Source organism: Suncus etruscus, chromosome 4 (assembly GCF_024139225.1).
Source record: "Suncus etruscus isolate mSunEtr1 chromosome 4, mSunEtr1.pri.cur, whole genome shotgun sequence".
Lineage (NCBI taxonomy): Eukaryota > Metazoa > Chordata > Mammalia > Eulipotyphla > Soricidae > Suncus > Suncus etruscus.
In genome coordinates this window covers 54,682,191-54,700,771 of record NC_064851.1, presented here as the reverse complement: position 1 = coordinate 54,700,771, position 18,581 = coordinate 54,682,191, and the positions used below count along the sequence as shown (strand labels likewise).

The 18,581-nt window shown below is 35.3% G+C and overlaps 1 protein-coding gene across 1 annotated transcript in view; it reads right to left on the bottom strand.

Moving 5' to 3' along the window:
• The window catches only part of UBE3D (ubiquitin protein ligase E3D), a 137,470-nt gene that overhangs the window by 67,297 nt on the left and 51,592 nt on the right, over positions 1–18,581 (bottom strand). The window contains exon 8 of the mRNA XM_049772319.1: positions 2,231–2,369. Within this exon, the coding sequence (XP_049628276.1) occupies positions 2,231–2,369 (139 nt within the window). The remainder of the gene's footprint in view (positions 1–2,230; positions 2,370–18,581) is intronic.

Below are 18,581 nucleotides of genomic sequence, written 5' to 3'. Positions count from 1 at the left end.
GTTTTTTATTTCATTTTCCTTCTCTTTTTTCTTCCACTTTTCTCTTTCTTTTTCACTCTTGTGGTTATTATTTGGTAATTTATTTTTATTTGCCGGGTGCATTTTTTTTCTTTTTTCTTCCATTTTTCTTTCTCTTTTTCTTTTTTTGGTAGTTGTTACCAAATTTTTTTCTCCCTTTTTTCTTATCCTTTTTATCTCCAATGATGGTGGAATGGATGTTCAATCTACAACAAGCTGTAAAGTGGAGACCAGTTGCACTAGAGTTCTGGGGGATAATGGAGCGAGATATGGGATACATGCTGAGAACAGGGGTGGAGGAAGGACAGCACTGGTGGTGGGAATGCCCTTCATTCATTGTCACTATGTACCATAAATGATGCAGTGAAAGATTTGTAATGCACTTTGGTCACAATAAAAATTAAAAAAAAGGGGGGGGGGCTGGAGAGATAACACAGCGGTGTTTGCCTTGCAAGCAGCCGACCCAGGACCTAAGGTGGTTGGTTCGAATCTCCAGCATCCCATATGGTCCCCCATGCCTGCCAGGAGCTATTTCTGAGCAGAAAGCCAGGAGTAACCCCTGAGCACCGCCAGGTATGGCCCAAAAACCAAAAAAAAGAAAAAAAAGAAAAAAAAAAGAGTTACGTTCAACAAAAGCACAGAGAGGAGAGTAAATGGTCATGCAAGGAGTCTATAGTTAATCCCATGACAGTATACTTCAGGGGTGGAGAAACCCTGAATCTCCTAGGCCAAGGGAATTCCCTCTATAATATCCCAAATAGTTACTGTGCCTATGCAGGGGGGGGGGGGGGAAAGCACAAAATAACATATTGACGACATATATATTTATTGATTGATTTTTTGACTTTTTTATTTTGTGTAGATATTAGTTGATGTCTCCAATTTTATTTTAATTTATCTTATCTTTCTCTTTCTTTTTGCACTCCAGCATGGTTTGATTTCAGGACTGAGACTATTGTGTGGTGCTTGTCTCTATTGCTGTAGTGCTCACTGGATATTTAATTTGATATTTCTTTCTGTATTGTGTTAGTGCTTCAATTACCTTTTTCATGTCCTCTCTCAAACTGAGGTTGAAAGCCTCTAGAAGGACTCTGCCCATTTTTAGCTTATTTGATTTTTCCTTCCTTCCTTCCTTCCTTCCTTCCTTCCTTCCTTCCTTCCTTCCTTCCTTCCTTCCTTCCTTCCTTCCTTCCTCCTTCCTTCTTCTTCCTTCCTTCCTTCCTTCCTTCCTTCCTTCCTTCCTTCCTTCCTTCCTTCCTTCCTTCCTTCCTTCCTTCCTACCCCATTCTATTGTTTTTCTTTTCTTCAAACAAAACCACATAACTTGAATTATCTAGCTCTGCCTCTCAAATAGAGGGGGAAACAACGGAGGGTACCAGGACCAAACAGATATATGATCACTAACAGTAAGCTAGACAAAAAGAGGACCACCTATTCTAGCAGCCCAGCGGTTGATGGTGGGTGATATGGGTTGCAGGAAGGGAACGGGGATGGGGGAGGACAAATTTGGTGATAGGTATTCCCCTGATTCAATGTTAATATGTACCTAAAATACTACTGTGAAAGATATGTAAGCCAATATAATCAAAATAAAAATTAAAAAAGTTATCTTCAAGTACACATAGTAGTATAAGGTTAGATATAGTGGCTAATGTCTTAATGTCCATTTGCTACATAAGGGTTAGTTTACTGATGAAGAAAAGGAATTTCCTACAGTTTTTGCTAGTCTTTTCTGACCAGATCTTTTCTCAGGAATATAGAAATTTTCAGGCAGTAGAGATATGATGCGAGAGGGAATAAAGAGTGTGGTATATGGTGCAGAGTGAGAACAAGTAGGACAACATCTCTGCAAAGTATTTATGTGGCAATACCACTACTAACTACAGTAACAAAAACACTACTGAGAATTTGTTCTAGGGCAAATATAAGAAGAAGACAAGGTACTCACAAGAGTCTATACTAGGCATTCAAGCCTTTTGAAAATAAACTCTGGAGTTATAGTTTTTGCCAGTAGTTGATAACTAATCAATAATGAAAGTTATTTGTTCATTTATTTAAAGAGAGAGATGGGGAGATTAATGGATTATACTTATTTTATTGTCTGAAATTATGGGTTTCAGTAAACCATGCCTGTGAAAGATAGAAATCTCAAAAGAACAACAACAAAAAAAACCCTGAAAAAACAAATTCTGGTAAAGCAACTGCTCCTTACCTGAAAGGAATCCATAGATCGAAGGGATGAAGGCAGAGTGAAGTTACTCCTTGTTAAGATCAACAGCAGTTCCAGACAGGTGGCAGAGGGCAGGGTTAGAGAGTGGACACTGATGTCATTTTCCCATGAGCTGGCAAGTCTGAAAGGTTTTCAGAGATAAAGAGGGTCATTTCTTAATAATTAAGTGACATGTACAGTATGAAGAAATCACATTCCTAAACTTATATGCACTCAATGAGGAGCCACCAAAATATTTAAAGTAAGTCCTAATAGACTTGAAGAAAGATATCAGTAACAACACAGTATTAGCTGGAGACTTCAACACCACTCAGATCTCTTGATTGATAAACCAGGAAGAAATGGAAAAGGGATGGGGGTTATATATGGGGATTTATTCATCCTCATAAATCTGAAGACATATGGCATTTCATTCCCATAAAGCTGAATAAGCATTCTACTCCAATGTAAAAGAGACATTCTCCAAGACAGACCACATGATGCTGTGCCACAAAGAAATAAGTTCTCCATAAAATCAAGGGGATAGAAATTGTATGAACTATTCTCAGACCACAATGCACTGAAAATAGATGTGAATTAAAACACACAGAAAACGGGCCGGGAAGGTGGCGCTAGACGTAAGATGTCTGCCTTGCAAGCGCTAGCATAGGACTGACCGGACTGCGGTTCGATCCCCCGGCGTCCCACATGGTCCCCCAAGCCGGGGCAATTTCTGAGCGCATAGCCAGGAGTAATCCCTGAGCGTCTAACGGGTGTGGCCCAAAAACCAAAAACCAAAAAAAAAAAAAAAAACACACACAGAAAAAACTGTAACACATGAAAATTAACCATCTCACTACTGAATCACTACTACCACTGGGGTCAGCGATGAAATTAAAGAGCAAATCTAGATTCCTGGAAACAAATTAAAATGAAGACACAATAAAGCAGTAGTAAGAAGAAAATTTATAGCTTTCTTCAGGAAGGAAGGGCCTATGTAGATAATTTAATGCACAGCTTAAGAAATTTGAAAATGGGGCCGGAGAGATAGCATGGAGGTAAGGCATTTGCCTTGCATGCAGGAGGACCGTGGTTCGAATAGAGCCAGGAGTAAACCCTGAGCACTGCCGGGTGTGACCCCCTCCCCCCCCAAAAAAAACAAAAAAAATTGAAAATGATCAACAAAATAAAAAAAAAAGGCAGCCTGAAGAAATTAGTAAAAACTATTTCTCTGTAATTGTAATCACTTGAACTAATTTGATTTCATACAACCTTGTCTATGAAAAAAGCAATACATAAAAAATAGCTTTGGTGATATAGTCCTGAAAGCAGAACTAATGAGTAATCATGAGACAAAACTTTAGAATATTGTTCACATTAAGATAATATAATTAGAAACAAAGAAGTGAGAACAATCAAGATGGAGAGATGTCCTAGTATATTAAAAATTTATCTAAAATCAATCATCAAATTTAGTATGAGGAATTTAGGATATACAATGATTAAATGATAGGTTATACTTTCAAGACTCAATGGCTCAACTATCAATATAAACTTCTGTGACCAATAAAAACATTTTAAGAAATCTAGAATTTGGATTACTTCTGAAAAACTATAGAACTAAATCAGTTTATTTTTCCTTATAAAACCAAGAAAGATATTTAAAGGGAAATGAATTAAACATAAATCAAAACCTATTTCTGTGTTTTTGTTTTTTTTTTAAGGTACAGGAAAAGGAAAAGCTATCCTGAGAGACTAGAACTGTCAGCCAGATGACCTTAAGCAATATACCAAAATGCAAGTAGAGGACACACCATCTTTATTTCTAAACACATGACTTTACAAAATTCCCTAGAGAAGCAACTACATCCTATCTATTTTTTTTTCCATCGTATCTATTTTTAAAGACAAAAGAAGAAAGTGCAAAGGTTGGGGATCTATACTTTTAACAAAAAGAACTGAGAACAAATGAAAGATTAAACAATATCAGGAAAAGGAACTTGAGACAAAAAAAAAAAAAAAAAGACAACTCAATCTTCCTGGAAAGACAGGTCTTTCATGCAATAGGGAAAGAACAAATTTTATTAAAAATCAACAAACTATAATATTATAAATAAGTCCAAAATATTGTCTACCAAAAAAAGGTATATGAGATATCAAGATATAAAAACAAACCTCATGCTTATCAGACTTCATTATTTAATGCATACTCTTCAGTCTTAGAAGGACCCAGTTAATAAAGTTTATTAACAGTATTTGAATATAATATAGCTTATATCTGTATATGTTTAAATATAATTTCAAGTATAACAAAACATACAAACAGATTAGAGATATATTTAAAAGATAAAATTATTTAATATTAAGTTGAAAAGAATCACTAATTTTTAAATGATGTTGGACTATCAAGAATACAAATTTTGGAACAACTTAATATGCAAGCATAATTGTTAAGACATGTCACATTTGCTCTACTGTATTTAAATATTTAAAAACATTACCTGAAAAAATACATAAAATGGGGCCGGGCGGTGGCGCTAAAGGTAAGGTGCCTGCCTTGCCTGCACTAACCTTGGACGGACCGCGGTTCGATCCCCCGGTGTCCCATATGGTCCCCCAAGCCAGGAGCAACTTCTGAGCACATAGCCAGGAGTAACCCCTGAGCGTTACTGGGTGTGGCCCAAAAACCAAAAAAAAAAAAAGAAAAAAGAAAAAATACATAAAAGTTAGTATTTATATATTTCAAAATAAGATTCATTAGTAAAAGTTTCTTAAATTAGTAGGTTCTGGGAAAATTATAGAAAAAATGAGTTTCCTAAATCAAATTTGCTTATACATGGATAGATATGGAGATTATTACAATAAAATTGCTTTTAGAGTATTATTATTATACTTTAATAGATTGTAGCACAGTGTAAATAAATATAATACTTCTTTTTTGTTCTGAAGTTTAAAAAAATTTTTTTATTTGAACACCATGGTTACAAGGTTGTTCACCTCAGTTCAATTCAAAATGGCACTTTTTAGTCCAATCCCTGCCCACAACCCACAGATTCTCCCAGTGTTACTGGTCTACAGTCGATTTATTTTTCTCCTGGCCATGCTCTTTCCTGGGCCCACTCACATAGTTCACTGCCCATAAACCACAGCTACTCCCACTTCTATTGGCCAGAGGTCCTTATTTTTCTCCTTGCCTCTCTTCTACCTGGGCTCATTTGTTCTTTTTGATATATGTCAGTTGCACTGGTGCAAGATATCTCATTGCTTTGATTTGTAACTCTGATAATAACTGATATAAAGCACTTTTTCATATACCTATAGGCCACCTGTATGTCTTAGAATTTTTCTTCTTTTTTTTTTATTGAGACCAACGTGAATTACAAGTCTTTCACAGTTGTATTAAGGTACATAGTGACAATGAATTAGGGCAATTTCCACCTCCAGTGTTGACCACCCTCCGTCCTGTTCCCAGCATGCTTCCCCTGTCTCTACCCTTAGCCCCCTGAACTGCTAGTGCAACAAGTCCCTTTTGTGTATAGATTGTTGTAGTTTGGGTCTCCTGATTCTATTGTTGTTGACTTTGGGTTGGGATTTAGGACTGACATTTTTTTTTTATTTCCAATGTTCATGAGATTGCTTGTCATGGTACTGTTTACTTTTTTTCTCTCAATTCATGTTCTATAGGTCTGTTGAAAAAGAAAAAAAAAGACAGGACAAAAAGGGGATGAGCTCCTGTTTAGAAGCTATGAATTTAAATTTAAAAGAAGAAAGAAAGAAAAAGACAAAAAAAAACCCACACCATATTAAAAAAAAGGAAAATAATAGGAAGGGGCATGGCAAGTTTTTTTTTTTTTTTTGCATAGGCACAGTAGCTGGAGTAGAATTTTTCTGAGAATTGCTTGTTTATCTTGCTAAATTTTAAGTGTATTATATGTTTTCGATAGTAATGGTTAATTAAATGAGTGGTGGGCAAAAATATTTCCTTCTAGTTTTTTATTGTTTCACTTTCTTTGAATTAAAAGGCTCTTAAGATAAAAAATTTGATATACAAAACCTGAAATTTTTTTTCATAAAATCTATAACTTTGTCAAAATATGATGACCCCATATAATAAAGTGAGGAAAATTATTTTGCTTTAAAAAAGATATCAGCGACTGGAGCAGTGTCTCAAGTCATAGGGGGTATGCATTGCATGCGCTAACCTAGAATGGACAGTGGTTCGAACCCCTGGCTTCCCATATGGTGGTCCCCCAAGCCAGGAGCGAGGAGTAACCCTTGAGTGTCACTGGGTGTGGCCCAAAAACCAAAATAAAAGATAAAGATATCAAAACAAATCAATTTCAATATTGTGTGAGGGGCCAGAGAGATAGCACATTTGCCTTTAATGCGACTGACCCAGGACGAACCCAAGTTCAATCCCCAGCATCCCATGTGGTCCCACAGCCTGCGATTTCTGAATGTAGAGCCAGGAGTAACCCAAGTGCACCTGGGTGTGGCCCAAAAACCAATCAATCAATCAATCAGTCAATAAAGTTTAAAAAAAAACCCATAAGTGTGAAATTCACATATAAGATATTAAAAACTTATATACTCAGGGGAAGTAGATTGACAACCTTTCAAAGAAAGAGAACCTACCTTATGAACAAGTCTGCCAGACAATGCATAATTAGAAGTGATATCATTACAACTGTAATAATTAGAAGTCTATCTACAGACACCAGCTTATTTGCCCTAATTGTAGAAAACTTCAAACGTTTAAAAATCAAACATATAAAAATTAACGTATTACTAAGAGCAAACATTTAGGACACATTTTCAAAGAATTTTACAAAATATGAATTTTTCTATATAACCTCTAAAATATATAATATCTAAAAATTAGAAAATATTCTATAATAATAAGTTTTTAGAATTTTCCTCCAATTTTTATTTAGATACAATATGCATTACTTTAAATAGAATTCCAAGCACACAATGCTCCAAAATCCAAACACCATTAGAAAATCATTGTTCCTCCAATATCCCAAGGTTCCTTCCTATTGCACCTCACCCCATGAAAGACTCATTTTATAGGCTCTCAATAGCTATTGCTACTGAACATTTATTATTCCTTTGCTATGTTTCCTTATATTCGACATAAGATCATTCTATATCTGTCCCTCTCCCTCTGATCAGCTTCACTCAGCATAATCTTAGTTGTATTCATATAGCAGTGCATAGCATGATTTCACCCCTCTTTTCTAGTTGAGAAGGAAGAAATAAAACTTTCAAGAATGATTTATAGAGAGAAATATGAACCTATCATAACAATGTGAATGAATGAGGGAAATAGAAAGCTTATCTCGAGTGCAGGTGGGGTTGGGGTGGGGAGGGAGATTTGGAACATTGGTGATGGGAATGTTGCACTGGGGGTTGTTCTTTACATAACTGAAACCCAATTACAATCGTATTTGTAATCAAGGTGTTTAAATAAAGATATTAAAAAAGAAAAAAATAGATAAAATTGTCCTGGTAAAACTTTAGCCCTAAATAAAATCAATTTAAGCTCCCTATTTAGCTTTATAAAATAAATAAAACAAAATATTTTCTTCTTTTTATTTAAAACAGTGGAGGAAAATACTTTGTTTTATGTTTCAAAATATATTTTCATTAAAATAAAACATTCATTTTTATGTCTTCTTTAAAAATGCTACCACAAAACAGAACAAAAATACAACAAAATTGTATGACAAGGTCTTAAATATTAACTGTTTCTTTACAGAAAGTAATTGATTATTCATAGGTATCAAGTCGTTTTCTTACATTTTTTTCTCACACTAAATGATATTTTATAAGTCATTTTTATCTCCCCTTTAAAACAAAATTGAGTTATTGTGTGCTTCAAATCTGTTTTTGTGCTTGAGGCCTTCAAACACTAATGTCTACATTAAAAGAAAGTTAAAATAAAAAAAAAGAATAATTTATAGGCCACTTGGAGGTCATAGGTCTATCATAATAAGGATTATAACTATAATGAAAATAACTTGTGGGAAGGAGAGATAGTACAACGGTGTTTTTTTTTTTTTGTTTTTGTTTTTGTTTTTTTTTTTGTTTTTTGGGCCACACCTCGTGGTTCTCAGGTGTTTCTCCTGGCTGTCTGCTCAGAAATAGCTCCTGGCAGGCACGGGGGACCATATGGGACACCGGGATTCGAACCAACCACCTTTGGTCCTGGATCGGATGCTTGCAAGGCAAATGCCGCTGAGCTATCTCTCCGGGCCGGCACAGCGGTGTATGCCTTGCAAGCAGCTGATCAGGACCTAATGTGGTTGGTTCGAATCCTGGCGTCCCATATGGTCCCCTGTGCCTGCCAGGAGCGATTTCTGAGCAGATAGCCAGGAGTGACCCGTGAGCGCTGGTGGTGTGGCCCAAAAACAAAAACAAAAACAAACAAACAAAAATAACTTGTATCATCTTGTTCTGCCTCATAAATTGAGGGGGAAAATGGATGGTACCAAGACAAAACAGTTTTATGAACATTGAATAGAAAAAAAAAAAAAAAAGATCAGTCTTAAACACAAAATCCAAAGCCAAGGACAACAGAATCGATACCCATTTACAACAAACTAGACACAGAGGGAACCACTTATACTAGCAGCCCGGTGGGCAAAGGAGGGGGATATGAATGCTGGGTACAGGGCTGGAGGGAGAACAACACTGGTGGTGAGAATGCCCTGAGTTCATTGCCACTTTGTGCCTAAAATATTACTGTGAAAGATTTGTAATCCACTTAGGTCACAATAAAAATTATTAAAAAAAAAAACAACATTACTAACGCCTCAAAAAAAAAAAAAAAAACTTCAGAGCACTTTGATTTGTGCTTTGTTTTTGCACCACACTCAGTGGTACTTAAGTTTTACTCCTGGTTTGGTGTTCAGAAATCACTTGTTTGTACTTGAAGTATCATCTATGGTGCCAGGGATTGAACCAGGGTTGGCCTTAATATTAGCTAACTCTGATATATATAATATGTATAAAATCAATATATTGTACATTTAAAATTTTTTTTTTATTTTGGGGCCATATCTGGCGGACCTTAGTGTTAGTCCTAGCAACCTGAAGGGACCATATGAAATGCCAGGGATTGAAACAGGGTCAGCATTTAAAAGGCAAACATCATACCTGCTGTGCTAATTCTGGACCCTATTGTGCATTTTACATATTATTAAAGATACCTGATTGGTAACTTGGTAAAAACTAGTCATATACTATATTTACTAGTATTAAAAAATAGAAGAGCAACTGTCCTATACTTTTAATAATGTAAAACCTACTCTGAATACAAAAATATTAACATCCTCAGAATCAAATCACTGTAATGAAAAATTATTTGTAATTATAAGTTAAGAAAATCTGAATTTTTTAATCTAGGAATAAGTCAAAACAATATTTCTTGATGATCCAACTGAAATCACTGTTTTTTGTTGTTGTTGTTATTGTTGTTTTTGGTTCACACCTGACAGTACTCAGGGGTTACTCCTGGCTCTACACTCAGAAATTGCTCCTGGCAGGCTCCGGGGACCATATGGGATACCGGGATACAAACCACCTACCTTCTGCATGCAAGGCAAACATCCTACCTCCATGCTATCTGGCCCCTAAAATCACTTATTTTTTATTTTAAAATGACATTTCATTTATAACCAAAGTGTTTTGTTTAAAATTAAGATACTTCCTTTACTCTCTCACTCCCATCTCTTGTTACCACACATTTAACCATTTTCTGTACTAATGATTTTTGTTTTGGCCAAGGTGGATTACATATCTTTCACAGTAATTTTTGGGTGGAGTCTGAAGCTTCAAGCAGGCAATGCATCACGGCAAGGTTTCATGCTGTAGGCTTTTTGGCCAAGATAAGGTGAAGATGCAGCCTGGGTCACCCCCCACAGCCTTCTCTCTCCTTCCTCCCCGTCCCATGGTTATTCCTGGACACCTGCTCAGGGTCCCAGCAAGTGGGTTCCAGTGCGGTGCAATTTAAGAGACCCCAGGTTTCCTTGTTCATGCAAGGGGCTGGGAGGGGACTGCTGAACTCTCAACGTCCAGCAATTCGGAAGCAAAAGCCTCTCGGGGAGTCGGAAGCTTCAACAGGCAACAAGTGGAGGACATGGCTCCATGCTCTCTTCGCTTGTCCAATCACAGACCAAAGTGGTGTCTTGGAAACACCCCCTTCCTCTTGACTATTTCTAAAACATAAAAGGGTCACGTGTATCTCCTTTGTATATCTCAGACGTATTCCCTTAACATCTATAACTCTTTTTGAATATCCTTATATAGTGACAATTTTGCCCACTGGATTTGTTATTTGATTGATTGATTTTCCCCCTTTGAGATCTGTTTTATAAGCAATACTGGTAGAAGAGTATTGCTGTACAGATTTCATGTTTGTACCAAGTTACGGGGAATGTTGGACTTGATTTGTCAGCCCCCAGATGCATCAACAATATCTTGTGGCATTGCTTCTCTTTTGCATAGGCACATTAAAATGGGGAAATAATACATATGCAAACAAGTTCTTTTCTAATAGAGATAGGGACACAAATTTGGTAATATAATTAGGCCTTTTACCCTGAACATTGGCATAATGATTTGGCTCAGGCCTCAGAAGAATGGGCATCGCCCACACACACCTGAACAATGGATACCATCTATGGAAACAACCACAATTGTCTTCAACATTACCAGGATCCAAGCCTCTACCAGGGAAGACCTACCACTACTTTGGCAGTGACTTACTCCAAAGAGTGCTCCCAACACCCAGACGACTCAGTAACAGTCTGCATGTAGGGCAGATTGCTCCTCAATGGTATGCTGAAACTAGAGGATGCTCCACATCAGCCTGACATCGATGAAAGAGATGCACAGAATCCAGAGTCTTTAAATATAAGAATCTGATACCAACAACAGCTAAAGTGTGAAAAAGTTTCACCGGGACCTTGAGAATGACTGGAGTTAGATGGACTGGTTTGCCTGGAACCCAGAGTCTGTCTTATGCCAATAAACTGAGGTGAGGCCTTTTTAGTAATCAGGTCAAGAATTTTTTTCCATTTTCCCCATTTTTTTGGACCTATGCAAACAATGGCTCTTGCTACTATCACACCTTTACTTTTTTTTACTTTTATTCTTTAAGGAAAAAAAATACAACTTACTGAACTTAAAAACAATTGTAGTAGAATGCCTGTCTTGAATACAGGCGAGGGATGGGAAGGGGGAAGGGGGTAATGCTACACTGGTGAAGGGGGGTGTTTTGGTTATGACTGTAACCCAAATATGATCATGATACTTAAAAAATATATTTAAAAAAAAAAGAATGAATGAGGGAACTGGAAAACCTGTCTAGAGTACAGGTGGGGGGGGTGGGATGGAAGGAGATTTGGGACATTGGTGGTGGGAATGTTGCACTGGAGATAGGGGGTGCTCTTTACATGACTGAAACCTAATCACAATCATTTGTAATCAAGATGTTTAAATAAATAAAAATATTAAAAAAAATAAAATTAAGATACTTGGAGCTGGAGTCATAGCACAGTGGTAAGGCGTTTACCTTGCAAGTAGCCAACCTGGGATGAATCCGGGTTTGATCCCATATGGTCCCCCGGGCCTGCCAGGAGTGACTTCTGAGGGCAGAGCTAGGAGTAACCCCTGAGCAGTGCTGGGTGTAGCCCAAAAGCAAAAACAAAAAAATCATGATACTTGCTTTCGAAAGAAAATAAACACATTTTATATGAAGCATAAAAATTTGACCTTTGAGGACTTAATCAGAGGAGTTCACCTCTGATTAACATCTCTAGTATTCTGGGATTCTAATTACTTATAAACATTGCACTCTAATTACTTATAAACTATGTGTTAGAAACTAGCAAACTCAAAAAATATCAAGATTTAAATGACTGATATCTATATTCACATGAAAAGATCATCACAATAACTTGGCAAGTTATAATAAAGCAAAATGAAGAATACACATTTAGCTAAAATTGATTACTGCATCTTATATTTTCTAACTTCCTTTATATGTGCATAAAGAGATGTATGCAGAGAAAAGGGAAAAATGCTAGCAGCAGTTTTTGATAAAGACAATTTTTAAGAACTCTGCTCTCTTCCTTCTTTTTCTTCTTTCAAATGCTTACAGTAAATGACTGTTGATGATATAAGAAGTAAAACTATTTTTAGTTTGAAAATAAATAGAACTTATCTGAGACTTTAAAATATGTTCATATTATATGAAGCAAAATTAGTTTTTATGCATCTTATAGGAACTTTAGTATCTACCCAAAATTAATCCAATCAGTATTCATTTCCATGGAAAAAATTCAGGTGGCAAATTTGAAATTCAATATTTTTATCACTAAAATTGTTCCAGATTTAAAGCTGTGTTGCCTTTGGCAAATTTGATGGTTACTCTTATATTACAAAGAATAAAAGAGCTTTCCTTTTTTAAATAAGCCAGGAAATACAGCTGTAATGAAAGGAAAATAGTTTAAATAATTTCTATGGACTTGGAATAAATAAAAGTTCATATTATTTGTTTTGCAACTTGTCCAAGATAAACCTGAGAAAGTGACAATTTGTGAAAATTATTGTTGTTCAATCTAACACTGAATTTAACATCCACCCATATTATATATTAAAAATTATAATCATAACTTATCTATCTTATGTTATGATTCCATTGGATCTTACAACCTAAGAAAAGACTGTTTAATCAACAGCTGTTTTAACAGATGGTTTCCCCAAAATTAAGATTCTATTTTTAACTATGACTAGGAACTCAAATTTCGAATAGCTGTTCAGGTTAAAGAATTAAAACCAGTGTACAAAGTGTACAAAGTCTTCTTCCATTTTGACCAACTTTAATTCTTTCAGAATGGAAGCTCCTAAACTTTTCTCTGACTTGTCTAAATTTTTATACCTGTATGGTTTCTACTTTCTGACCTTTCAGCCTGTATTTTTGACATTGTCGTGTCTCTGGGTATTTGTTCTTTCTTTCCTTCATTGTCTAAATCATAAATTCCTCCATAGAAATACCATCTATATCTTTACACTGGAATTCTTTTATTGTCTTGGAAACATCTTCTCTTCCATTGAAACAGAGATGGTATAACCCAGAAGTCCCAAGAGTCTTCTAAGTAATATACTTTTTCCAATAACTTACTTTTGTAGAATTAAGGTTAACAGTTGAAGTGAAACCCTTAAAATTGAACCCAGAAATGCTCTCTGGCTAATAATTTTCATTTTTGTTAATTTGTCAATGCCTTCAAAATGTTACCCTTTCATTATGATCTTGTTTCAATATTGTCTATTTTCCAATTCTTAAATTTATTCTGCAGCATAGAAATCTATTCACTAGTAATCACATTACCAATTATGAATACTTTTATTTGTCTGTGCATCTTTCTACTCATGCACACATTCATTTATTGGCCCGTCTCAACTTTCTTCCAGTTTAGACTGGACACTTAGCCTCAAGTTAAACTGACTATCTAGTTAGCTTTTTAAGGTCTGCAAATAATATTGACTCTAATTTTGTAACATTTGCCTTCTCCCCTCCTGACTTCTTCACTGCCCTTAAATTATATATGCTACATTACAAATCTATAAAAATCACCTGCTCTGAGGCTCTAAGAATAAATTTACAGCATGACCTAGACTCATTAAAACAGAACAAACCAATACAAACGCTGAACACCTTTCAAAATGACACTATTTTCTCTGCAGCAGCTCTCGTTCTTTCTGCTAGGTTACATGCAAGCACACATTCATCTTAGAAGCAACCCTCCTCCTAGGCCCCAATTCTCAGTGGAGCTAAGCAGATGCCAATGGCAGATTTCAAGTGTTGTCTGAAAGCAAAATGATACTCACAGGTCTTTGCCAGACAACATAGTCCTAGAGAAACTTGACTCCAATGAAGACATTAGAGTGCTCTGTGAAACAAAGTTCTGTTGAAGTCATTTTAATATGTTAGCTTATACTCTGAACAACTAACAAAGAAGCATTTCATTTTTATTTTTTTATGTAAAGAGCTGAAATATTGGTTTTACTATCCCTATCCCAGTACCATCATGCTAATGTGAAGGCACTAGCTAGTGTCTAATTTTGTTTCTGAGTCAGTCTACAAAACAAAATTTCTTCTCCCAGCTTACAGAATTGTTAGGATCAGTTGTGCTTTGGGGTTAAATATAGAAAGTTTTCATTTTATTAAGAGTCTAGATAAATAGTCTTACATCCCAAAGGGCCTTGTTAAAGCAGACCTGTAAAGTTTTACAGTTACACGAGTTTGTGAAAGAAAAAATAAAATCCTATCTAGCAGTTTGAGCTTTTACTGACTTCCCTAGCCTTCGGGGAAGTATTGAAATTTATATCTTTCTATTTCAGATGATTTAAAGCATTCTAACATAATATATCACCATGAAGTATACTAAATAAAAGATACTGTTTAAAAATATCAATTTTAGCTACACACAACACATTCATCCACATACTTAAATAGCATTGTCTTTATTCTTTTATTAATTTTTTTCATTTAAACTATTGTTATTTAAAAATGTATTCATAGTTAAGTTTTAGACAATGTTACAGCACCAATCACATCGCCAGTGTCAACCTCGCTCTGCCAATGTTCCAAGTTTCCACCCATACCTATATCCCTCCCAGCAAGCCATCATAACAATAGAATCTTTTATGTTCAAAGAAACTTCCTAATATCTATTGGGTTATTTTAAAGTATAATTTGAGAAGAAAGGGAGAATAAACACCTCCTTCCTCCACCTCACCCGACAATGTCGTTTTGATAAAATACTCTCTAATATGCACCACAGCAATAGCAATAACAAATAAAATGTCTTTTTAAAAGTTCTTTAGGACAAATAGTTCACCCAGGTTAATGCATTTACTGTGCATTTGGCCAAGCCAGTTAGATTTTTGATACTATATCTGGTGTCAGCACTTCCAGGGATGATCCCTGAGCACAAAACGAAGAGAACAGCGAATACTTCAGGCTGTGTTTTAAATATCTCACCAAATTCTTTATGTCTTTATAAACTCGTAGATTCAACATATATGTTACTTTATCTTTATTAAGTTACCCATTGTTGGCCAATAAAATCTAATCAAAATTCCTTGTGTCTTTTTAATATAATCTTATTAACATTTTAGGAATGTTTTATAATTTGTTGCGACCAAGATGGTCCTAAGAGACATGTATATAGTGCAATTCACTGTTTCTTGTTTTTGTTTTTGGGTCACACCCAGCAGCGCTCAGGGGTTACTCCTGACTCTATGCTCAGAAGTCGCTCCTGGCAGGCTCGGGGGACCATATGGGATGCTGGGATTCGAACCAATGACCTTCTGCATGAAAGGCAAACACTTTACCTCCGTGCTATCTCTCTGGCCCCACAATTCACTGTTTTAAAGACCCTCGGGAATTATCTTAACAATCTATAATATGCTAAGCTTCTTTTATAAAAGAAAAAAATTCCCTTTTGAATTTTAGGAATGACCAAAAGTCTATCTTATCAGTATGAAAACTATTACTGGATCCAAGAGAACATTTATGAAATCTGGGCTAGAGATAGTCCAGTAGAAAGGATGCTTGCTTTACCTGTAGTCAACCCAGATTCAATCTCCAGCTTCATATATGGTTTCCCAGCACTGAGTACAAATGCTCAGGAATAACCTTTGAGCATCACTGGATATAGTCCAAAAGAAAACAAAAATAAAATAAAAATTTATAAAATCAGGTAACATTTTAAAATTCTAAATTTTATTCCTATCTATTCACCTTCCTTTCTTCCCTTATAGGCTATTGTTATGAATATTAACCTATTATTATTTAAAACTACATGTCTTATTCTTCATCTTTGTATTAACACTTTTTAGCTGTATGATACTTAACTGTAAGACTATATCATAATTTATTTAGATAGTTGCCTATTGATGGATATTTTGAGTGGTGGGTTTGTTCATACCTAGTAATGCTTAGAGCTTACTCCTGGTTCTGTACTCAGATATCACACCTAGCCCTAGCAGTATTTGAGGAACCAAATGTGGTACCAGGGATCAAGCCAGAGTTGGCCACTTGCAAGGTGAGTGCTTTAACCCAGGCACTATCTCTCACATGTTACCAGTCCTAACAAATTTTTCTCTTTGTAATATAAAAATAATAGAAATTTCCTGTGTATGTGTCCAGTTTGGGCCAATTTGCCTTTGTAATATTCTCAAAGGTTTGAATTATCAAAAATTATGTACATCTGTAAGGCTGCCAAAATTTCCTCCATAAGGACTTTTACCACACTGTATTCTCAGTAAATGTGAGAATTTACATTTCCTCATTTTAAATAGCAGAACTTGTTTTCAAAAAATTGTGGATTTCTGCTGATTTAATAAAACCCAAGAGAGTTTTACCGTGCCTTTCTTTATTAAAAATGAGACTGGATATGTTTTCATTGCTTAAGCATTCTTTGAGTTTCTTTTCTACCACATGTCTGAATAATTCTCCATTATATAAGATTGATAATTTTCTTCTCTATGCATAGCTCTTCACCAGTTAGGATTGTAGCATTTGTGGGTGGAGATAGTTTCATATTTTTAATCTTTTCTTCATGATGTGCGCTGTGTGTAAGTTTTATTTTTAATTAAAACAATCCTTAGAAACAAAAAGGATCATTGAAAAACAGAAGAGAAAGAAACCCTCAGAAGAGAAGAATTTAGCATAGGGCTATGCTCTTTTTAATGTTTCATAATCAAATTCATTGCATGTCTTTGTTATGCTTTTAAATTGTGAGCCATAAAAACTTGTCACTCAAAAGGTGATAAAAGTTTTCACCAATATTAATATTTTATATGTGGTTCCCTTTTTAAAAACCTCAGGCCCATTTGGAATATACCTATGCATTTGATGTATAATTAACATTTCACAGTCCTATCAGTGCTTGTTACTTTTTTTTTTTACTTTTTTTATTGACTTTCAAGTCTACCTTTTTAGATGTACTAATTCCATGTGACATCAAGTCTATTTAGTTAATTCCAATGATATCGATTTTTTATGCACAAAAGTGAACTCAAAATGGATTAGGTATATCAATGTTAGACATGAAAAATACCTCGAAGAAAACAATCAAAATATTTCATGATTTTGACATTAGTGGTGTCTGGTAATTTTATTCCTTTAGCAGTTAAAATAAAAACTAAACAAACAGGATTATATCAAATTAAAAGCACAATAAGGGGCCAGAGAGATAGCACAGCAGTAAGGCATTTGCTTTAGACACAGGACAGTAGTTCGAATCCGGCATCCCATATGGTCCCCTGAACCTGCCAGGAGAGATTTCTGAGCATAAAGACACGAGTAACCCATGAGCGCTGCCGGGTGTGAGACCCCCCAAAAAAATGGCAAAAAAAAAAAAGGGCACAATAAATTATTAAACAAAAAAAAAGAGGGCTGGGGAAAAAAAACCTCAGAGGTCTAAATTGCACGCTTTAAATGCTCTACCCCTATATTTATGCCCAACACATGATGCAAGATGTTTACAAGAATTACCAGGTATAGAATCAAAACTAAACAATAAAAAACTGAAGGAAATACAATGAAAATGAACAGGTGAAGCCTTTGCACGCTATATCACTAACTGAAAATGATCTAACTATTCAAGTTAAATTTTAAAATTTACAAAATTCAACACATACAACCACACCAATAAGAGAAAAAAAAAATAGAACAGAAATTCTTCTCCAAAGAAGACAAACAGATGTATGTCCAATAGGCACACGAAAAAAAATGCTCAATGTCAATAGCTAATTTGGAAATACAAATAGAACTAACAATATTTGAAACCTAACTGATGTATGTGAACACAGCAGGAGTTGTTGTTGGCTATGGGAAAAATTTGAACTGAAAAAAGGGATCTTATGAATCGAACAGATGTGTGTGGATACAACAAAAGTGGCTGAAGGCAGTTTGTGGGTTTGGACTAAAAAGCACTATTTTGAATTGAAGAGAACTATGTGAGCTCAGTGGGATTTGCTGAGGGCACCTCAGATCAATGAAACAAACTTGAATATTCTTAGACTGTCACTCAGGTATCTGATCAATTAATCTTTGATAAAGGGGCAAGAAATACAAAGTGGAGTAAAGAAAAATTCTTCAACAACTGGTGTTGAGAAAACTGGTCAACAGAATGCAAAAATATGAATTCAAACCTCTATTTAATGTTGTGCACAAAAGTCAAATAAAAATGGTTTAAAAACTTTGAAAAAAAATGGTTTAAAAACTTTGATATAAGACCTGAAACCTGAAAGTAATAAAAATAAAAGTATCTGA